Source organism: Haliaeetus leucocephalus, unplaced genomic scaffold, assembly GCF_000737465.1.
Source record: "Haliaeetus leucocephalus isolate CR32 unplaced genomic scaffold, Haliaeetus_leucocephalus-4.0 Scaffold450, whole genome shotgun sequence".
In the NCBI taxonomy this organism is placed as follows: Eukaryota; Metazoa; Chordata; class Aves; order Accipitriformes; family Accipitridae; genus Haliaeetus; species Haliaeetus leucocephalus.
The window spans coordinates 19391636-19415907 of NW_010972886.1; the positions used below are offsets into that span (position 1 = coordinate 19391636).

The 24272-nt window shown below is 41.3% G+C and overlaps 1 protein-coding gene across 1 annotated transcript in view; it reads left to right on the forward strand.

Annotated features, from left to right (window-relative positions):
* The window catches only part of RALGAPA2 (Ral GTPase activating protein, alpha subunit 2 (catalytic)), a 129103-nt gene extending 105539 nt beyond the window's left edge, over positions 1-23564 (forward strand). Inside the window, exons 39-40 of the mRNA XM_010575074.1 lie at positions 21140-21261; positions 23287-23564. Of these exons, the coding sequence (XP_010573376.1) occupies positions 21140-21261; positions 23287-23564 (400 nt within the window). The remainder of the gene's footprint in view (positions 1-21139; positions 21262-23286) is intronic.
* The last annotated feature ends 708 nt before the right edge of the window (positions 23565-24272 follow it).

Genomic DNA, 24272 nt, shown 5'->3' on the forward strand with positions numbered 1-24272 from the left:
GGTTTCTCTAATTGTGATTGATGTGTAATCATTCATTTTATTGAACCTCATTAAGGTCTGCGAACCTCTGTACCAACTTACAGTAATTAGAGCCCAGATAGCCATTCCATCTGTTCACAAGCACTGTTTAATTAATGAACTTTTAACGTGTTCTTTGCCTTGTAAAAGCCCTTAGTATTCTCAAGTTGCTGAATAGGATTTGCATGCCAGCATTTCCGTTTTGTGGGTTTTTTTGTGTTTTTTTTTTTTTTTTTTAAATACCACAGCAACATGCATTTTGGAATCCCAAAAGTCAACACACAAAGTACTGGGATCTCAGAAAGCAAGGTGGAGAGATTTTGCTTTTAGTTTCAATTTTTCATGTCAATTACAGTATCTGTAAAACTGGTGTTTACAAATAAAAGGCTCACATGGACTGTAGTGTTCTTTTTAATGCCCAACACAACAATTTTTAATATTCCCTTGTATCACTGAAGACTATGTACAGAGACCAGTAAACATAATGTTTCATTTCTCATTTTAGCACTTACTGGAAGAACATTAGAAATACAATGCATGCAGACACACATTTTCTTCCCCTTGTATCTCATCTTTTTGTTATGTTTAGAGCATTAGGACTGAGATAGCTTTGTGGGGTTTGGGGGGGTTGGGGTTTTTTTTTTTTTATTCAGTATAATGAGATTTTAGGGTGGAGTGGAATCCACCGGTGCTGCTGGAGTTATCATAGAGACTATTGTAATAATGGTCCAGAATTGCGAGTAAACACTAGGACAGAAGTTCCTAAATACTTTGAGTGTTTCTGCTGCTTTACCTCTGTACATTTTGACTGTGCAGTAACATGCCGAGTCAATAATTTATACAGAATGAATAAATAGTTGGATTTTAAAAAAATGAAAATAAATGTCTGTTCCCTGATCAGACAGAAGAGGTAGTATTTTAAGAGTGCCAAGATTTTTAAGAAAAACAGTCTTAGAAGTGAATATGAATGTCAAATTCTTATCATGACCGACTTTGGAGCTAGAGAGGTTAGTAAAGAGGAAAAAGGACACTTTTTTGTAGGGCATTTTTGCATTCATGATGTGTTGCTGCCTTTTATGTACAGCACAGTATTGTAGTACTGTAGTTGTGCTTTACCTAATTTGGATTGATCTGTGTTTACCTTAAATATTCAGGACAAGAATTAAGTCATACTACTCAACTCCCTCAAAATCCTTTTCAGCATCCAAAGGCAGACCATCTGTCTGGTGCAGTCATTCTTTCCTCCCCCAGTATGCTTTTTAGCTGGTGCTTTGAGTAAGGCTGTATCCTGGAGAAGCAAAATACGAAGTAAAAGAAAAGTCTTGGGTATGGGGCTTGAACCCGCTGTGTTCAGAAGAGTGAACTGTATTGCCTGCCTTCTAAATATCAGATGCTATTTGTGAAATGAGTATAAAGAGCCCCTGGTTTTTGTTGTACCTTCAGCGTGCTGTTCTGTAGCATCGTGGGTATCTAAGATAAGACACAGGCAAACTTTTCTGTTGTGACAGTTCTCAGCCATGTTAATCTTTTCTCATGGGTTTTCCTCATGCCACTGTTCTCTTTTGGACCAATTCTAACAATGAATGTTGAGTGTTTTCATTGCCCTAAAAGAGAGATTTTCAAAACCGATTGTTTTTAATTCCTTTTCCAGTATTTGCATATGCTAAGTCATCCTCTCACCGCTGACCCCCCACTTTAACAGTATATTTAGGTGAATCTGAATGTGGTCTGCTGCTCCTTTTTGTAACTGAAGTAGTTCAACTTTCAGGTCACTGACATACCTGCAAGAAAAACGTGTTTTTCCCAAGCTTTTGGGGAAGTGCATGTGTTTTGTTTGGGAATGTACCAGTTTGTGTGAAGTATCAGGTGTGTGAGGTTCAGCTTTGGTACCTCTGCTTCCTCCATTGGTGGCGTTCTGCAAGTCAAAGACTGTGATCTTATTTAAGTTCTTCCGACATGTCATTCCACTGGCTGTGACTGAGTTATAACCAAATGAATTAGGAACAAATTCATTCCATATGTGCATTTAATAAGGCTTGTTTATAAAATCATGCCATTCCTTTACAAGCTGATAGTTATGAGATGCAGTTCTTGTTTACGTGAAGAAAACTCTGGGATGTCATTTCTGTGGAGTCCCTTTCCTGCTCTCTGCAAGCATTTGGACTTAATGGCTTAACACGTTGTCAGCAAAAAAAAATTTACAAACAATCTTGGTGAAATTTTAGCAGCAAACAGAGCATCCCGACGAAGGAATGAGAGGAGAAACGTCTTGCTCTTCACTCATTTTCCCTTTCCCTCTTGTTCCTCCGCAGGCAGGTGCAGGTCCATCTGGATGTGTGACTGTGAGTAACTTATCTTGCAGCAATCCTCCAAAGCTGCTGTACCATCTTCCTAGACTTGTATCTGCTGCAGAAACGCACTTAAAGAGTTCTGATTACCCATACTCTTCTTTTAGCTGCTTCATTAAAGGAACAGAATAAAAGTAAGTTTTGTGTAAGTGGAAAAGGGGTAATCGAAGTCATCCCATCTGCGGTGTTACGCTGGAAGAAGTAGTGATTTGATGGAGAGGGTATGGAGAGCTGTATTGCTGAGGCGTTCTTGCAGCATTTGGTAGTATCGTGCTGTTGGCATGTGCTCTTGTTTTCTGGAAGTGCTTTTGTATACGCTTTGCTGAGTAGAGAGCTGTCTAGATCAGAGTAGCTCCTAAGTGTTTGCTTCTCCGGGCTGATTGACACAAGTCTTCTGCAATCTACATGCAGAGGTTTCTACGCTTACTACAGCAGAATGAGCATGATTAGTGTAATATATGTTGTATGTATATTTTAGCAATATTTTCTTTTAAACCTATAAACACAGGTCCCATTCCACCCTTAGCTAAATAGAAGTGCTAATAAAGTGAATTACACTTAAGGCTATTCTATGATGGGTAACTGATTTTAAATAATAGACATTAACATGAAGATTTTAATATTGCCTGTATTTTGTTTACTACTAATTTCTTAAATTGTTTTTTTATTTTAAGATTAAAATATTTATAACAGGCTTTTTGTATGTTGCCTGTAAAATGTGGTTTACGTTATTTGGGTTTATTAAGAGAGATAAGAAGGATGTCGTTTTATCGGTTGTTAAATATTATTGCATGCTAATCCATATTTTAAAAGTTCAAAGACTGCACTAGCACGTCTTTCTCTGTTCTTTTTGCTGTTGGTAAAGATGTCCTCGTATCAAGCATTCACATTTGTGTGAAAAATAGAATTGAGTTCAATCCATGCATAGATTGTCAGAAAGATTAAAGTGTGCATCATGCAATTTTTCTTCTTTCAGAAAGGGGCCTTTGATGTGCTAATGTTCACTTTCTCTCTTTTCATTCAGAAGTGCTGGTCATTGTTTTGAGCTGCAGAACAGTATCTGCTTCATATAGGCAGATTCTAATACCCTGGTAGCCCAACCTTGCTCAAGGTAGCATAATATAAATATGCAATAATATTAATGGCATTATACACTGGGATCAGATAACAGTGTGCCTGCACAGATAAATACCACGGCAAAGCCAAGGCATTTATTGAAAATAGATGTTGCAAAAAAGCCAAATACTTAATTTCAAATAATCCACTTACATGTGTTGGTGTTACTGCTTTTACACCAAGTCATATAATTTGGTTTTAAAATAGAATGAAAGCTTGGCGGTGGAATAAGCACTGTAGTCTGTTAAAATCACTCTTGAAGACAAGGCTGTAATGTATTTCCAAAGTTAATTAGCAAGTGAAATTATTTGGATGGCCTCATCTTATGTTGCAGTGGATATTTTCCAGCAAATGGATGAAATTTTGCAGGCTGCTCACAGGACCAACTCACAGCTCACATAGCAGGGGACTGATGTAGGTCATGACACAGTCGTAATAACAAATTTGCATGGAGAAGGGCTGTTTATAGCTACTCTTACTTTTGCCAGAGACACCAATTCTCTTTTTGCTATTGACTGTGAAGAAATAGTTCACTGAATTCCTCGTGAAGATAAATATGGGAAGTGTTAGTGTGTAGCTGTGCAGGAGTTATTTCAGTGTTGATTATGTTCTGTAGAAGACAGAATAGTTGACAAATGAGTGATAAAAACCTTCCTTTTTAAAATTGGGTGAAATTTGGTGGTCAAGTTTTGAAGGAGTAATTTAAATAACCATAAACCAGTCTCTGGTGATGGATAGTGTGGGAAAGTGTCATCTACTATGCTGAACAGCTTTCTGCTCAAAATTTAGAAAATTTTCCTATTGTGTTTCTCAAGCAGTAGAAAACTATGGCTTTCAGGAAGCTGTAATTATAAAAACAGGAAGTTGCAAATTGTAAAGTAGGACATGTTCAAAACTCTCATATCGTTTCTTATTTTAATTAAAAATTAAATTTTAATTAAAAGATGTTCATTCAGAAAGCCAATAGCTGGACAGGTATTTGATTGATAAACTTAAGACTTAACAAAAATTGGAAGAAAACTTGAATAAAGAAACATCTTACATAAGCCTGCACTTGAAATGTTTTCTACTAAGGTACGATGGCAGCAGCACGCAGCATTATTGCTGTGTAGTTTCTTCCCTAGGTCACTGTCCATATATATTCTCTTTCTCTGTTTGCTTCCACCAACTTTGATGCTTCATTAAAAATTCATCTTCTGCTCTCCTCCTTTCTCTTTGGGATCCACATGATCTCCTTTTGTATCTGAAATGACTCAGCAGTGAAGTACGGTAAAGAACTTCAGAAATTTAGCTTAAAGGGTGCTGTCTTCAGGAAGTAGTGTTAACACTGAGAAAATGATGGGTTGCAGTGGAAGCCAACAACAAGAAGAAAACTTCCCGGGTTTTTGCTCAGTCTGTTTCTGTGATGAGGGTTGTGCAACCTGGACACCTTGCATGTCCTGAAACCGGTTGAACAGCCTGACTCCCGGGCATCCCACAGAGGCTTCTGCACCAGGTATTTAGCTCCTCAGCACACACGTTTTGTTAGCATCCTTCCAATCTATAAAGCTGGAGATGGTGCTTCAGGGCATGTGACGGGGAAGGGTCAGCTCATTAGGTGATTTGGGGGCATCTTAAACACAGTACACAAAGGAGCATTTCTGTGCTGTCTGGAGAATGAGATGTGTCAAAAAGATCTGGCAGAAGGCAGATGGAGAGGGCTGTGCAGAGCAAAACAGCTCTGCTCTTTCACTGGGAGCTCTTACGTGTTTTTTTTGATAGCCTTGGAGAAAGGGACCAGAGCTGCACAGTTGTCACCAGTTGTCATCCACCTCTCCTGCCTGGTGTTGACTCGCTGGGAGCATGAGCAGAAGTTACTTATGACTCCCGTGTAGGATTTCCACTCCACATCATAGCTTTCTCTACGGCAGCACTAGCTCACTTGTTTGCCTTCTCAAATCAGATTAATTTTCCATTTTAACAAAGTGCTGCCATTCTGTGAATCGGCCATAATCTCATCGCGGTGGAAGTGCGTACTCCATAACCCAGACACCTTGGTGATGGGCAGGAGTGTAAAGCCTTTGCCAATGCCCCATTGCTTGTGCAGCAGAATTTCTCACTGATGCTTTCCCCAGTGTATTTGTGCGACCCCAATCTTCTGAGCACCTGGGAGGTCTTGGCCATGGGTATGGGTCATTCCCCCTCATTCCCCTGTGATGTGCAGCTTCCGCGGCCCAACTCCAGCCAGTACACTTTAATAGCTTTTAATTTGAAAACACAGACTAAATGCCCTGATCTAGAAAGGACTCCAGTGGCACTTCATCTGTTTTTCCTGACCACCTTGCTGTTTTTTCAAAGCCCCTCACATTGTTTTTATAATCTAATTTCTTCCTGTATGCAGAAATAGTTTTTCTCTTGTACTGCCTTGGGGCAGTTTTCAGCACTTCTGTTCTTGTTCCTCTGTGCATTATATTACCTGTATACAATAGTCTGTTTTCTGATTGTGTCTTATGCTCACATTTTTTTAAAGTTAGTTTAAAACTGACTAGTCCTAGGCATTGAAACAGTGGCTGTCAACTAGGGCTGTGTAGCCAGTCAAAGAGCCCTTCGGCATCCTCCCTAGTACTCTCCATTTTTACCATAATTTGTCTTGTGCTTAAATTTAGAACTTGGTTGTTGAAGTAGTATGCCATACAGCTCAGTCATTAACTCACCTCTTGCCCCATAATTAAATGTGTTATGAGACTGTGGCCAACTTGAGTTACTTAAAACCTATGGGGAATTTTTTTAGAAACAGTAGAACGTTCAGAAGGTGTTAACAGCAGTGAAACTACTGCATTAACTTGCCTTTTTGTGAAGGAGTCACATTTTCAGTTTTGCCTCCTCCCCTCCCCACTCACCCCCCACCCCCACTATATAAAGTAAAAAAAGCAGATTTCATAAACATGCACCAGAATTTTAATTTACTCCTTTGGGGAAACGGAGAGGCATCACAGCATGCACACTGGCTGAGCTATGCAATGAAAAGGGAATCCATTCACCCTACTGAGAGGTCACTTCCAGGGAAAAAAAAAAATGTTATTTTAAATGCTGACTTAATCATCTACTTTTGGGGATCAAATTTTCCTGAAATGGCTGTGTGGCCGTGACAAAGCTGCGTGAACAGACAGTGGTGGGTACGTACTGCTGTACCTGTTGCAAGCTGTCTGCTTGAAAGAGTATTTTAATTTAATGGATTTTAAGCAACATTATTCAAAGATCAACAAAAGGCATACTGTGTTATATGAATAAAAGATTTCCTCTGGATACTTGTTAACCCTACAATGCCTAGCTAATGTAATTGAAGTGCAACCACCTGGCAGGGAGATTTCACAGTCAGCTGCCAAGGAGGGCCCCGGACCGGAGTACCAGGTGTTGTGCTGTGCCTGCCTGATTGTCGCAGAGGAATAAACAGCATGATTGCGCTGGGCGGCTGGGGTGAGGAGCGGGACGGCTGCCAGCCAGGGACCCTGCTCCCGGGGCTCCCCGGTGGGCTCAGGTAGAGCGGGGATTACGGGGGGCTTGTACAGAACGAAAAGGGGTCAGCGCGAAAGTATTGGCTTGAAATTAAGCCCCCACAAAGCTCTCGTAGCCTCATGGTTCACAGAATCAGACCCGAGAAGTTTTTCGATGTGTTGTGTCTATTATTCAGAGCCCTGTGCTCAGGAGATCCCTTGGTCAGTCCCCAGGTCAGCTGTGCTTTGAAATATCTACAACAGTTATGAATGTGTCAGATGATAATTTTAAACCTTCCCCCCACACCTTTTTTTTTTTTTTTTTTTTTTTTTAATTTAAAGCTGGGACATCCCCTCTGTTTTCCTGGTGGTCTTTTTTCTAATTTGTTCTTCCTTCCTATCCTCAAATGTAGAGCAATTTCCCAGCCTCTATCGCTGCAGCAACAAGTACATTTAGTGTTGAGCATCTTGCAAATGGTGTCACTCATAATGGATGTGATAATAAGCCCCACAGTTACCTATCCCTGATTGTAATGAATGTAAATTATCAAGTATAATAGGCCTGAAACTGAGCCATTTAGTGCTAGTCCCAGAAATAATGAAAAGACCTGTAATAAACTAGAAGGGGCAAAATTATTTTGTGTAATTATATTTTGTTCTGGTTGTAGCTGCCTGATCCTTATACTCTTATCGAACTGACAGTGATGGTTTATTAACCTTTAGTAGGTGAAAAAATGTGATTATAAGTTCATCTGAAAAGATTTTCCCTTAACCAAAGAGTGAGAATTTGAAGGAGAGACTGCTAGTCCATCGGTTACATCCGAGGCACAAAGGTGACCTTTGTACGTGTGTGACGGGAGGCAAAATCCCGTAGTGGTAAATTCCGTGAATCCCATATGTCCATGTGCTGCTCATCAGTAACTCAGTGCGGCCGGTCTCAGTCGCACACAAAGCCCTTTGGCCATGGGACAGTATGTGCTCTTAAAAATCAGTGTTGTTGCACTCGTTCCGGGAGGGGCGGGAATCATGTGATTAAACATATTTCAATTTATATTTTTCTAGACTATGTGTTAAGATCCTTTATGGGATATCCTCTTTCAAAAATAAATAATAAATATTTGTAAACATTTATAACTGCTTCATAGTTTGTAAAATCTTGTATTTTCAGAGAAATTAAGCTTTCCAAGGATTTACATTTGGAAAACATTTTATTTTGAAGACCTGGAAACATCACTGTTGAATCTCAAGAAAGCAAATATATTTGTGCGAGTGATACACTGTGTATTCTATTCTTATAAGCAATGGAGTAGTTCATTCATTACCTCTCATCAGGCTTACGGTACTTTTTACTCCTTCATTTAAGGCATAGATTCTCCCATCGACAAGATGTGTGTGTGATGCAGGTTGGTTTAGCACACAGCTTGCTACTCTCATTGTGGGCAAAAAGATTGATTCAAAACTAACTGAATTACATTTTTTGTTTCAATTTATTTAAAATCAAGAAAGGCATTTCCTTTTGTTCATGTTCCTGTAGATAACAATGGTCTCCTGACTTGTCCTTCATGTATATGCACCATTTAAATAACACTTGTAGCTTCTTGCTCAGAAACTTGAAACGGACTTTTACCAGCAAATTTGTAGATGAATATAATCTCAGGTGATTTATGAGTCTGCAATTGCCAGCCCATCCTCCCTGCCCCTGAAAGTTATATATGCAAATACACAACTAAGTGTGGACTCTTCCCTGTTTAACACAGATTTTCTAGGTAATTTTATCATCATCTCATCTCGCCGTTCTGCAGGGCTGCATGTTTAGCTATCCAGTAAATTACTAAGCAACTTAAGAGCGTTGCAGCAAGAGTGTGTTATACATTAATCACGCCCAGATGTGCGTTGGTTTTGCTGCAAGGAATGTTGCTGTTTCACAAAACTGCCATCAGTAGTGCAAGTGTTTCCCAGGTAAGGCAATATTGACGCTTCTTTAGAGAAAAGGCCAGCCAGTTTACAGAGAAAGGTTCTGTGCTTTTGAAAGGTGCTTTGCATCGATTGCTTGAAGACATCCTCTCGTTTTGCATGGTCTGGGAGGGGTCTGCGGGGAGCAGGGTGTAGTTTGGGTGGGGTGGCACAGCACAGGAGCCGTCCTCAGCACCCCCTGCCTGCGGGGACCCCTCTGCTGCCCAGCTGCCTGCAAGGGTTGGTGTGCTCTACCTCAAGTGATGCATTGGTGCGTAGCTAGGTGAACCAGATTCCTCTCTTCAGTTATGTCAACTATTTTGCAAGTGTTTTCCTGCTTTTGCGCTGCTTGTTGTCTTTAAGCTGTCAGTAATTATCCCTTTTACAACTTCTAAAGCGTCCAGATTTCTGAAGCGAATGTGCAGGAAGTATTTTGGTAATTTCTGCTTGCTTTCCCTTATCATTTAAATGTAATGTTGAGACAAAACTTGATTTCTGATTTACTGTAGCAAAATTATCTTGCAAGTTACTTAATTGTATTGTAAGTCTGATGAGCAGTTCTCAGGAATTTTGAATTATGAATCTGTCATTATCTCCCTCTTCCCCTGTCTCTGGTTGTTTAATTTTCAAAGCTGAGAATGACTTAGGCTATTGCTGGTACATTCAGTTTTTGAATGGTTTTGAGTGTGCTGTTATCCTGGGAGATTCTTAACTGTATATTCACTCTGATACTGTTGTGATGGAGCTTGAAAATACGGACTCTGAGGAAATGCAGTGACCTGTACACTTTCTCAAGGTGTACTATATAGCAGAGTGGGCTGAGGAGCAGAGCTGTTGTGTGACATTTGGAATTTTTAAGAGGCAGTGTACCAGTTTGGTGTCATTTCTGACTTAAGGTGAATACGCTTGCATTTGGAAAATGTGATGGCAATAAATGTAGTAATGTTAAAATATTCTGAGAAGTATATACAGGCGCATGTGTTTAAATAGACATACATGTGCCTGGAAGTCTGTATGTATATGTATTTGTGTGTCTGTGTATTTTCGTATGTGCAATGACCAAAGTATAACAACACATTTTAAAAAACTTTTATAAGCCTCTCTTATGCTGTTGCGGGCTATCATTTTTTTTATTATAAAACTTTAAGGTGTAAGTGACTACCAACAGTATTTTGTCATCAGCTGATACCATTAATAAAATAAACTCACAGACCTTGCAGGTAAGTCTGCACCTTTCCTGAAAGTCTGAGTAAAAGTTAGGAAGATCTGGTCTAGCTTAGCTGAGTATCCTCCCGCTAGCAGCTCCTTTGCATTTATGGTGAGAGAATTGCAGCCCGGACTGTGCTCAGCGCAGGCTGCGCTCACTGCAGAGCATCCCCGCAAGGAGGTCCCCTGGCTGCCCAGGCCGCACCACCTCGGGATTTGGAGTTGGAGGTTTGCAGGATCCCTCTGAGCTCCACCTGGAATTTCATCACGGGGAGGCAGTGCGGATCCTGGCCGAGTGGCTAGCTGTGGTCCTAACATGGGTTCTCGCTTACAGAACGCAGCTGTCTGCTTATTATCAGCTTGATTTTTGAGTGCCCTGAGGGTAAAGGTATGCGTATAGGACATTATGGCAATCTAAGCGTGAGGTACAGAGGCTCACTGAAACAAGGTCCATAGGAAAGAGGAAAGACTCTCTCCTTCCCTCCTGTGTAGACTGAAAAAGTAATTGCTGCATAAAGCTCCAGGAACAGCCCGGTGTTTAACAAGAAGGCGCAAGGTTTTCACTTACTTAACCACGCTGCTGGCTTTATTTTCTGGTTACGGCTCCAAGTAAACATTCCACTATCTGCTGTGTGTGTTCTTAGGACCAAATCGTATTATCTGACTTGTCCGGAGGAAGTTGCAGCCGTATAGGAGAGCCATGTGATAAACAGCTCTTCTAATTCCTGCCTGCTTGCCTGCCTCACTTATCTCCATCGAGACTATTAATATTTCCAGCATGTAAGCAGTTTCCAACAGCTGTCAAATGCAAACAATAAGCTACCGGAAAAACTCTTTCTGCTTCTCCCCCAAACTTGATTCCCCAGTTAATACATGTATATGGCCCAAAGCTGAAAATGCTGAAGTACAAGACTAACCAAAGGTTTGGATATTTTGCAGTCTGCTACTGCTACCAAAAGTGGATGCTTTATCTTATGAGAGAGAGAGAGAAAAAAAAAATCTAGCTTTGCAAAAATGAAACAAGTTCTGCTTAAGATTTTAAAGCTATAGGGTTCCTATTCATTAAAAAAAAAATCATAATTAAAGTCACTTTTATGTTTCTAAAACATATCAGCGGAATTGTTTTAAAAATATAGTATTTACATGTTTTTAAATTCTTAAAACAGGAGAGACATGAAATCTGTTAAGGAAAACAAAAATTGAGACCCGAGTTATTCTCTAGTTCCTTAACCACAAAATCATCCTGTGTAATTTCTAAATACATTTATCAGTCCCTCTGTACCTACATCCTCTGTAAAATGAAGGTAATAATACTCCCCATCTATATGGTTTTCTCTCTTAAGTGTAAAATGTTTGGAGATAGCTATCCTGCTTTGGAAACTAAAAAAAAATATATTAATAGCATGGATGCAAGGTGCTCCGTACAAAATATGTGAAGTGCCAGAGCATTCCTCAGCATATTTAATTTATTTGTGTGGATATAGCATATTTGTTTCTCACTTAGCATGTTCTGGTCCTTTAGTTTCCATTAGGTCATCCAACCTACCAGTGAGGGTCTTGCACTTGGAATATGCTGAATAATACCCACGTGGCTTGGCCATCTGTAAGTGGTGAATTAATCACAAACACCGGTAGACAATGTCTTTATGTTGCACATTCAAATAAGCACACGCCAGGTCTGACTTTAATTAAATATTTGGTCCACAAGTGCTGCAAAAATTAGTGAGTTAACAATTTTCTCCTTAGCCTGACCCGCACAGTGCAATCTGCAGGCTCCTAGAGAGCACCCACATTAAGCAGAAGGCAGATGCACAATATATATAAACCCTGCTAGTAATGGTTTGTGGCTTTTGGGCTTGTAGTTCCAAAGTAGCACTGCCGTCTCCTCCACAGTCTCTTCTCCTAAGGGTTCAGTCACTAGGTCACTTTTTTCTTGAAGAATGAGAATTACAAATGCTGAACACCCAATGCAAACAGGCCTGGATTTTTTTTCTCCTCAGAGTTGTGGGGAGGCTTTTAATGCAGTGCAGCATCTGTCTTCATAAGCTGTCGTTTCTGCAACCACTTGAATGATACCTCTGAAGTGATTGCGTGTTGGGGAAGGACATCGATTCACAGTCTTGCATCTGGCTTTGTATTAGTCAGTCTTTATTGCTGTTATTACAGGGTTGAGGTTTTCAAAAGTTCTCAAGATCTGCCTGATAAAAGCTGTTAGGAGTCCTACCATCCCTCCCAAAGGGTGGTGTGGGTGACTTTTAATGGTTCTGAAAATCCTGCTGCTGTTCACAAACAAAAAATTATTAGAATACTGTTTTAGTGGAAAAATACTCAGGTTTTCAAAAGAAGCTTCCCCTTCCCTGTAACACACATATGCTGTAACAAAGAGGATAATAAAAGTAAAAGGGGATAGTATTGCTGGTATGTGGCTAACAATAGTAGACCAAGGATAGTATATTATCCCTGTGTGTTCAAGCAGCCAATTTGAAGGAACTGGAAGGCATAAGTAAATGACAAGTAATTGAACCTTTGTACCTTTGCCCTTTTTCTAAGATGTCCAAAAGTAATAGCTCATTAGCAGAATTACTGAAATAGGTGCATTTTGTTAGTGTTTGAATAAAATTAAGACTGCAACAAAGCACAGGGGAAGCATTGCTCAGTAACGTGTGACCTTTCCTCCAGTTATTTATCCCTTGATGATCACCCCGTTTGTGGAACAAGCCAGATAATTGCAGAACATGGGCATTGGCAGCTGTACATACCCTGATAAAATGGGACAGCTACGGTGTTATAATGATCTCTCTGAAAATACGACCTAGGGATTTGTCTTCTACAGTCATTGGGCAGCTTTCCTTCCAGACCTGTATGGTGAAGGCTCTGCATGATGGCAGCTCCCTTTCATAAGCTCCGGCTCAGGGCAAAGGCAAAGGCAAGACGTGGCCAGGCTCTGCTCTTAATGAGGTTCTTCTGAAGGTCCATCTCTTCCTGCAGCCTGTGCTGCCATGGGGAGACCAGCAGGTCTTCCTGACCCTCCGCACTCTGGGCCTCTCCCACCCATCTTTAAGTTTGCAGTCTCCAGGTTATTTCTCTGGGTGAATAAGTACTTTGCTGGAGGAGATGACCAGAAGGTAACTCATCCCACTGTCCTTGGGAGAGAGGACCTCTATATCTCTCTGCTCTGGGGCACTGGGAAGGTGACTTTCAACTGGACCTGGGCAGCTTCTGTCCCTTTAGGGTATCTCTGGGGATTGGATAGGGAACTATATGGATACTTCTGGAGAAAATATGCATTGGGGGAATCATGCCCCACTAATTTGCTGGCCAAAAACTTGTATAACTGAAGTCATGATAGTTTTTGCAATACAGAACTCTTCCAGAAATAGCTTTTTGGTGGTTAAATCTTTGTGTCCCCTGCAGAATGATTTACCAGTTAGGGCTTCTGCTGCACTAACTGATAATCAGCAATTATGTCATCATATCAATCAATTGAAATATTTTAGTCAAAGCCTTATCAGTATGGTGAAGCATGGAGTACAGCTGCTAAATGGACCTTGGATATGCAGAGGGCTGACTGTACAATGCCATTTTTCTAGGCACATGTGTGTTAGTTTTGCCACTGGTTTGCACACCACTGTAGTGTTTAATTTCTGCTGTATTATGAACAATCTCAATGAGAGCAAAGCTAATAAACGAGATCAGATGCATAGGAGATCATCACAAGTAGTCTATGTTAGAATTAAAAAAGCTTCAGACAGGGATAAACATGAGTGCTGTTAAAGTACAGAATTGTATTCTATCAGGAAAGTAACCCATTGTTCCTTCACTCCTACTGCGAAATGATCGGTCTGTAATGGTACGATGTATCTGCTCCCAGGGGCTTCCCGCAAGGAGGAGGAGTAGTAAATTAAGATGAAAGCTTGTTTTCTGCCTTATTCATAATAAATGCAAAATTCTTCCCTGAAGCACTTGGCATGACTAATGTGCCACATATTCTTGATATCCCAGAGCGGCAGGCGAGTGCTTCTGCCAGACTGGGGTTCGCTGCACACCTTGGGCAACGTGCTACCTAACAAGCAATGGGAGCCAAGAGCAAGCGCCAGAGCGGGGCTCTGCACAGAAGACCGTGAGCTGGAGCTTTTTGCCTCGGGGCACCTTCAGTATGATTTTGCTGTTACGTTACTTGATTTCCACGGAGGTGGTTTGAAGCCATGTGAAGTGTGTTTTTGTTGTTGTTTTGTTTCACTTTCCTCTGTAAAGCAATTAATGGCGACCGTCTGTGAGGAAACAAACGTATTGCACAGTGCATGTTGGAAAAGGCTGTCGCAGCCTGCCATGTTACTTGAAGCAATTACAGGTTATTTTTTATTCTGTGTTATGGCGGTATCTGAAGCGCCATCTCCATCAGTCAGGACTGAGATTCTTTTGTAATCCTGTGCAAAGACCCAGGCCCTGCTCGGGGGGAGGGAGGTGGCAGAGCTCCAGACACAGTGCTGAGGCACTGGGCAGACGTTCCACAAACGAGAAATCCGTTTGAAAACCTCTCTGTACCTGTCAGTTTTAGTGAGAGTCATGTCTCTTGTACACCAGGGTGTTCTGGGCTCCAGCCATCCCCCGTGACTGGAAATCCCCCCCTTGAGTCCCCCCAGCGCAGTAGGAAAAGAGGGCTGCCTGTCTATGCAATTCTGCACTGAGGGGTGGCAGAGCAGAGGAAAATTATGCTGCTGAGAGGATGAGCTCTTGGTTTTGGCAGCAGAGGATCATCTGCCCATTCTGGATAAGGAGGAGGAACAGCAGCCCTGGCACTGGCTGGCCCCGTTCCGCTGAGGGAGAGCATCAAGCCCTGCCTCCCCCGGCTGCACTGCAGACAGATGGCCTTCTTGGGGGCTGACCATGGGGCAAGGGAGCCAATCTCACTCCCCTTGCACAAAACCATCGGTTTGAGTTGGACAGTTACAGAGTCAGCCTTGTCTAATACGTGTCTTACATGTTACATTGACCAATTTAAGACATGCGTCACTCTGAATTCAAAGTTTTAATCTCAGATGCTTTAGTTTAAAAAAAGCACAATAAATCTGCAGTTCTTGACAGGTATAGTTTAATTGCACCTGTTCAACGAAGGATATATGTTACTAAAATTCCCCCAAAAGTTTTCAGTTAAATTTATGCAGTGGTGATGGTCACTAGACCAGAAACGATGGCAAGCCTAATCAAGCATATTGAGTTTCACACTGAAATAGCCTATCACAACATTTTAAAAGCACAGTTACTCTGTCCTATTCAGAGCTTAAGGAGGACAATTAGGTGCATAAAAGTCATCTACTGATACATTTATGTAACCTCAATTTTATGGTCGCTGCTTTATTCTGTTTTGGTAAGTCCCAAACATTTATGTTCCTGTTTGTTTTCAAAACGGCTATCATGGTGTCAGGAGCAAAACCTTTTTGTGGAACCATCTTTGGTTCTTTCGATAGAAATTAGGAGGATACTGAAATACATGTAGTGGCCAGGAATGACTTGTCAGCGGTTCTTTAGTACTGAAATCTTGAAAGGGCAATCAGTGAAACAAAAGTTCACCACAGCCCTATATTTCCTCTGCCTTACAGTCTGTCAAGCCTGCCCAAGGAATCAGCTATTTGCAAAACAGGTTTTTGTTCTCTTGTCCACACAATACCTGTGTGATCACCTGTATAAGCACTGGTGAGGCTGGAAAGCTCTAGCGTAGATTTGGGAAACACGTTTTCTTGCATTGAAGGCTAAGTTCAGATATTTTCTTCAAATCTCCCTAGTTGGGTGGAAGAAGGAATTGGCATGTGGACATGTAGACAGCCTTGATGTCTGATGGGCTGGAAGGAGCTGTCTACCTCTATACTTCCAGATTCTCCACTGGCCAGATGCCCTGAAAGCCCTTTTCAGGGTGGGATTCACATCACAGATGGGAATTGCAATAGGTTCATGCCAATAGTCCGCATTAACTTCCTTGGCAGTCCCTCTGGAGCCAGAGGAACAGTTGTTTCAGTGTGTGCTCTCCATGGACCCAAGCGATTGGGTTCCAGTCCTGGGACTAGAGCCCCTTGGCGTTGGCACGCTACAAACAACAAGCTGTGGAGAGTAGCCAGTCAATTCTCTCTTTGCCTGTTCATAGACCCACAAATAATTTTGTCTTTTATTTGCGTGAAAAGAGTGCTGTGTCCGCAAAATACACAGTTGTTTCCATGTATTGGTGAGAGTAGATGAATGTTGCCAAAATGTTTTTGTTTTCTAAAAATAGTGTGGGGAAGGAATTGCTGACCGTTACCATCAGCAGTGATGGGTGGCGGATTTTGTTGCTTGAGGTCAGCTCAGAGTTAAGGTTAATAAGCAAAACTTCTAAATTTTCAGGATCTGTTTGAATAATCGTCTTCTATATTCCCCATTTCTAAATACATAGTTATTCATGGTTTAACGTTGTGTGTATGTGCAGAGAAGGAAGTGTTGGACGGATCTTGACCCCAGGATGGCTCAGTTCACCTGCAGAACCCAGATGACGAGGTCTTTGAAGGCTTTTCAAAACCTTTACATTTTAAACCGTGTGTCTGAAACCAACTCTACGTTGTAGAGGTTAAAGATGGAAGTGATGCTTGTAGGTCAGAGATGTGCACTGGCTGATACCTGAGTCTCTGGTGAATTTTCAAAAAATTCTACCTTTTGTCTTTTGGATTCTCCATCTGGAAGGAGGTCCATGTGTCTCAGCACAGAACTTCACAGATCATCCTACTGCTTACAGTAAGATGACATGGTTTCTTGCAAATAGTTAATATTAGCATTTTAATATTTTTTTCAAACAGCTTACATTGTATGGCTGAACTATTAAAATAATTGATAAACTGATAAAACAGTTATAAAAGCTCACAATATTCAAATACTGAGATTTGATTGCTGTATTCAAATTGGAACTAAATTCCAGCTTTCCCACAGTTATATATATTCACGGTCAATAACTCACACCTTGGCATGCCTCTCTATTTTATTTAATATATGAAATAAATAAAAATGTTTGTGCCCATTGAAAACATTTTGCTCTGGAGTTTTGCCTTGGTAGAAGTGAAATGTAAAATAATGCAGTCATTGAAGAGGTGGGTCAAATTGCCATACATATTAAAAGAGGCTGCTTTTGATCAGCTCCTTTGAATGTCTAGTATAACTCCATTTATCTGAAGATCTCAGGGGACGCCCAAAACCTTCAGATAAATGGGGGCTTAGTTAATCAGGGAAGCCAGCTGTCCAGCTTCTTCACCGGGGTAGGGTTCAAGATCATAACCCATCCTCTCTGCAGCCAGGCCGTCTTCAGACAATGATTTGCATGCTTCACTTCAGCAATCTAGCCTTGAGGCTTCTGTAGAAAAGCCAGCCAGGCACTTCAAGCTTTCTCCTGGCCCTGCTTGACCCAGAGCATAGCAATGAGCTGGCAGTGGGAGTTTGCTGATATATGTGTTGCATTTTTTTAAAAGTGGTAGTTTATATGGCACTCTGCGCATATTGGCTTGATCTAAATAATGCAACGAGGCTTAGCGTTCGTGAGCATCTTTCTGTCAGATACACTATGCTGAAAGCTCACAGGAGAGAGATGACACAAATTTCATATTAAAAAGGTTCAGCTTAATGTTTTAACACGTGTAAGTAAGTAAAATCGCATCACTGGTTCTTAAGGATGAAGGCACAGCACATTTACAAGGGCTGCAGTTTTGACAGATCAAGTATCGCACTAGTGATTATCTGGACGAAAGCGTTCTTACATGGTGATAAATATGAAGCTTCTTGAGTCTGCAATTGAAAATTACTGTTTCAGACTGCTCCTGTAAAAACGGTCTTGAAATGCTAAGTCTTCTCCTCCGCACCCCCCATCTATCTCATATTGTTATTCTTTGGGTATGTTCTGTTCTCTCAGATCCTCAAAATACATTACTTGGGACTCCAGGGTATCTGACAGATGACTAATGTAGTGATGCCTACAGAAGATTCTGACATAAACACAATTAAGTAGCAAAGCGGTGTTTTTGTTTGCATACAAGAAGCGCAACTTGAATAAGTTACAGAACAAAGGTTTTGTGTGAGAGATCAGCTGGTATTCGTGATGTCATGCTGCTTTCTTGACGTATATTTACAGGCTGGAGGTATTTTTCAGAGGATTCTTTACAGCTTGCTTATGCTCCTAATGTCTCCATTAAAATCACTAAACTTTGGTAAAACTTTATTATTTTTTTTTTAATGAATCGAACTGGTTTCCCTCATATGCGTGTATGTATTAAAACAGAGATAGCAGAGTGTTTCGTTTAATTTTCCTGCAGTGACTTAATGCTTTTTAGATTAGGCTGTAAGTGAAAATTAGCACGAGCATCTCGCTTGCTGCCCGTATGGCAGGAGCCACCGTGCTGTCTGGTGCTCCTGGTAGTCGTGCTTAGGGGAGCCTGGGAGAGACAGGAGAAGCGTGCTGAGCTGAGAAGGGTGGTGGAGAAGTGGAGCGGGTGTACGCAGCAGTCTTCCTTGCCGAGTCGGTGGTATCTGCACCTACTGCTTTCCGCTTTTTAATCTGCAAGAGCGGCGCTGAATTGGGATCTTCCTCGTGTGCCTCTAGAGCTCCTGATCGATCTGCACGGCTCGCTGGACCTTGGCTTAAACTCAGCTCAGTGTGTTCTTTTTCAGATGCCTCTCCTGTAGCTGCCCAGCTGTTTGGCTGAGTGGTTTTTTTCCAGTCTTTTGTGTGGTTAGGGGCATCTTCTGTCTCATAAATAAAGATTTTACGAGATGTAAATCTAACCTCGTCAAAATCTCCTCGCTCTCTTTTCCCGTGCAATATTTAGCAAAATCGGTACAAACTTCTGGTGTGTTAGCAGTTGTTCTGCGCATTGTATGCTTATGTGTTAGATGTGCAAGGTCTTTCATTAAACAGCAGGATATTATTAGGCATAGCATGAAAAGCCTTTATAGTCTCCCTGCCTTGTTTAAAGCGGGCCCACAAGCAGACCGCAGCCTAAAAGGCTGCGCAATGAATCGAGCGCTGATGGCCGGTCCGCAGGCTCAGGTGGTCGTCAGCCGCAAGTTTAGCCGAGCCCTTTCAGTAATTTGTCACGCCTGGGCCTGCTCCCGCTGCGCCAGCACGTGCCAGCTCCGTGTCGGAGGGGCTGTTCGCCAGACGGCCACGCAGCCCCCACGTCCCGCTGTTCGCCGGGCCGGCGCTCGCCCGGCCGCGCGCTCCGCACAGCCCTGGCAACAGCCGAGCGCGCCGTGGAATAAGCATCTTCATAATGAGAACTGAATGGCATCCGTCAGTCCCTTTAGAATAGGGCCCAGGCGTGTGCCTCCTCTCCTAGGAAGTTTGGCAGCCTATTCATTAACAAGAGTCATCAGGAGTTCAGCCCATAATAGGGAGGCAGCCCCAAACGCAGGCGGGCTAATGCTTGCGCTATCAGGAATGCGTTCTCCTGGGCTTAGGGAAAAGAGAGAGAAAAACTAAGCAAATAACGCTGTCAGCAGGTGCAAACTCTGAAACGCTATCTATTGATTTTCTTTCTTCAGGCTTCCACGGGAAGTTTATAAGAAGATTTATCACATATCAATCGTCCTCTGCTAGCATTAAAAGCAAAATGCTTTTTTTTTTTTCTTTTTTTCTTTCTTCTTTTTTTGCCACCATGCCTACAGGAACTTGCATACAATTAAGACGCACTTTGCTTATTCCCCTTGAGGTAGAGCACTAGAGACCATCGTGTCCTATTTTTAAGTACTGCTTTACTCTGATTTTATTTTTTTTTAAATACTGGTTCAGAGTGGTTTTGTTAATGTCATGAAAGTCACAAATGGCACTTCGATATTAATTAGTAATGCTTTTCAATTTTAAATACCTTCACCTGCATTATGTTGTCACCGGTGTTATTCTCGCTGCTCCTAATTTCTGAATTTAAATTGGCCTTTGCTCCCACATAACAGTCTTGCAGAGTTAGACTACATTTCCCCCTTAGAGAAACACAATGAGAATCTGAAAACTTTTGTTTTAAATGAGGAAACGGAGAATGAGATGTCATACTGGCTCCTGCGAGCGTTAATTCATAAAGTCATACGTGAGGTTCTTCGGCCCATTGTAGATTTGTTTCAGACGTTATCCTGTTATTGGAAGTGTATGATTCACCTTCTGAGAAAACAGAAGCTGCACACAAAAGGAAAAGATTTGCTTTCTCCGCTGTGAAAAGCTGCTGCAAGCAGGGGTCCTATTAAGACAGCTGGAAAGTTGCTTCAGCTTGTTACGCTTGTAAGTTTTATTGGTGACTGGTTTTTGATTACACATTTGAATGCTGTGTGTTCCAGGTTGCCGAGTTTTAATTAAAAGGCAATAGTCTTGATTTTAGATTGCTTTGTTGTCTGCATTATGCAGACTATAATGCATGCAAGTTGTGGGGTGAATTTTTCCAATGTGCATCATTTATTTAGGACACATCAGATTCCACCTTCTAGCACCTGCCTTAAGTACAAACTTCACGCTTTCAGGAATGGTGTTTATTACAGTTAACTCCTTTTAAGAAGTACAGTGATCAAATAAATGTGTGGGTTTTTTTCTTCTCTGTCCTGTAGCTTGTTTCTCCAATCTAATCATTTTTCTAGTCTGACAGGGTCATTGTAATAGGAATATTGTGTACCAGGAACTTTCTGTGATGCCACAGCTTCTCTGTTAAAGTTGGGTTTTGGTTTAAAAAAGCCTGCAGTCTGGGGGGTTTGTTTCTGCCCTTGATAATGTTAGCAATCTGTTGGATCTACTGAGTCACTGCTTTTCATTCATGAAGCTAAAAGGTATTACCCTTAATTTCAAGCCATTAAGTGTGTTCGCTCCTAGTTGCTTGTGTTCAGAACTGTTGAGCAGCATTGGCCAATTTTGGTCCCCTCTTTTCCATGCCCGTGTACAGCCTGGTTGGTGTTGCTGGGGATCTGAAGTGCCAGTGTTCGTGGACGTTGTGTAACAGCATTTAATTCTGTGCACACATTTCCTTAACCTGGTCGTTGCAGTTATGAGGAAAGAGCTCTGTATCTTGAAGCAATAATCCAGAACCATAAAGAAGTAATGACATTTGAGGATTTTGCCGCTCAGGTCTTTTCTCCCTCTCCCAGCTACTCCCTCGGTGGAACTGGTGAGTCTCTGCACGTTATTCTTCTCTTTAGCACTAAGAAGCACTTGAGCAGCAGATGTACACCTGTTTTTTGTAGATAAATGCTTGCAAATTTAAGAAGACCATTCTTCCCCTGAATCAACTAATGAATATCAAAAGGAATGATGACATTCATTTTAATTTGTTTTGCATCAGAGCTATTCACTCTGCTCCTTTCTTCAGCTATCCTGTTAACCCCCGAATCTAGCAAGGTTAATGAACTTTCTCTCAGTAATGTGCTCTGGTTCATTCAGGAGTGTGGGTTTCTTGCTGAGCTGGGAATATGTTGTTCAAAAGCTATGCCTGAATCGGTGCTTACTTATCGAAAAATAGTTCCTCACAGTAGAAGCCGTTGCTACTAATGCTAAATGGGGATTATGCTGCTGAGATACCAGGGTCAGGGATTAACGCAAAAGAAATGTAAGAACAGTGTTCTGTTAGAAAATCATAGCAGCGTGCAGTATGCTAACATTTCCCTTAAATATAGATGAGCAAATTTCAGGCTTCCTTCCAACACCTGGCCTGGAACCTCTTTGAGTTTTTTTAAATACGTGTATGGATATACGTACATGCATGCGCATGTACACGTATATACACACACGTTAATGCTGATCATCATTTATCAGCCCTACTGAAAGATGAAAATGTAATACTGAACTCTGTGAATTTATTCCTTATGTGCCTTATTGAGATCTTAAGTTAGCATGCAGTCAGGAGGATATGAAGTGCTACTTTGCTGTTTTAATTGAGTTTAAATAAATGTCTCCTGAAAGGAAGCTTTGACTCTGAGATGCGGATTTCTAGTACCCTCAAGATTTGTTTTTCCAGCTTCCAAAAAAGTATATGGTCACCGTGTGTTGGACTCTTCAACAAAGATTCCTTAATCCCTTTTTTTACACTCACGGGGTGAAGCTGGCACTTTCTGATTATTCCCTGCTACTCTTTCAGATTGTTTAATAGATTATTTCAAACATGTATAAATGTTGCAGGACATCTGCTCTATTTCTCTTTAGCCTGACTTGTTAGCAAGTATCTTCCATCTAAACTGAAAAATTGAAGGAAGAAATTAAATTTACTAAAATAAATCACTTACAAATAAAATCAGCCGTGCATCATTGTTTAACGTTACTGGCTCCAATCCTCGAGCTTTCAGAGCTTTGTTAGGAGATAAGAGGTATATGCATGTCCTTGCATTGGTCGCCAGTAGCAGCAGGCAGAAGGCTTTGGAGATAAGCAAGCTGGCAGAAGTAAAGGGGAACCGGTGCTATTTACATAATCGCGCCTCTGCTTCCTGGAGAGGCGTCAAGAAACACAGGGATGGCCTCTATTGATCTTTGTTGAACTGGAATACTAAACAACATTAGAAAAGCTTATAACTTAAAGCTTTGATTAATGTTTTCTACATTAAAAAGTAGAACAGCTGTGAATTAAATTCTTTTATACACTCTGCCAAAAGTCTGAGACAAAAAAAATTATCAGTTTCAATAGAAATGTAGATTTCATGCCCAGTGTTGTTAGCACTTTGAATCACTTATCTGTTGATGTATCGGCAAATAAAAATGTAGATATATTGGTATTTTTTAAATGTTTTGCTCTACGCATAATTGTATTTTGTTTTCATGTTCTTCTTAGAGCACACAGTGATCTTATTATATACAAATTCAGTTCGACAAGCAAGGAGAGATTCATTTGATAATACCGTAGTCATACTTTCTAAAGTCTGTGATATATTTTGTATGCCTAAAATATTTAAAATATTTCATAACAGCTACTTAAGTTTTTCAGAACAGTGTTAAATCATTAGTTCCTGAATGCGTTTTTGTGATTTCATGATTTTATTTTTTTTTAAGAGTAAAACCTGCCACAGTCAGGTCCCGATTTTCAGACTTCCGAACATCAGAATTTATTTCACACTCACAAAGAACCTGGAGGCCGGTCATGACTTCTGGCATCAAAATCTCTGCTTCAGAGAGTCTCCTCACATTACCTACTGATTTACTTGCCTAGTTAGTCGACCATTACCAAGAGCTGTGTCAGTTATTGCCATTAGGATGTATTTTCCATCAGATGCCGTCCTGGCAATCAGCAAGGAGGGTGAGCGTAAGCCTTGCAACTCGGCCGCTGTTGCCAGCCGCCGCTCGGGCGAGTCCCCGTCCCACGAGCAGGGGCCTGCTGCGGAGCTGCCTGCGGACCACCAGCAGCTGCCTCAGCCTTGCCTAGCTCCGTGTTTATCGTGCTTTAGATTGGCGGGGTACTACAAATGTACCGGCAGCGTCCGGAAATAAATGAAGAACCAGCTCGGGTGCAATTTGACTAAGTTCGCAGCCATCTATTCATCCCTGTTAATGATTAGAAAGGGGATGAAAAACTATTCTGGAGCCGCCAGTTCCCCTGTCGGCGTGGGCACAGCCGGGGGCAAGCAGGATGGTCTCAGGCTGTGAACGGCGGCAGCTCTGCGTTCTCCAGCGCGCAGCCTGTCCCCCCGTGCCGCAGGCAGTTAGACCTCCTCCAAGCTTAGATTCACCTGTCCTGTGCCTGCAAAATCAGCTGTCTGCCGCTCAAGAAATATGGATGGCGTTTTTCTTCATGTAAAAGGGGAATTTCTATTCTGAAACAGAAAAAACGAATCACGGAGCAATAAATGTGTGGAGCTGATGCAGGTCTGTGTTTCCCCTTCTCAGCAAGCCAACTGATACTACTCACCCTGCCTAGCTTAAACTTTTCAGGTAAATTTAAGATTAATTCCCCTCTGATCTTATTCTTAATACCACCTAATTGTAATCCTGTCATCGCTGTGTATACGTGTGCACAATAGAAAGGGTCAATGAGTAAGTACGCTTTTTATTAAAATTAAGATTGTTTTTAGTAATTAACACAGTATAAGAAGCAAATCAAGACCATTACGTGAACTGAATATGTAGCTGCTAATGACACACATTATTGGTGTTTTATTAACTATGATCCATTTATCTGAACTAAATGTTTTTATGTTT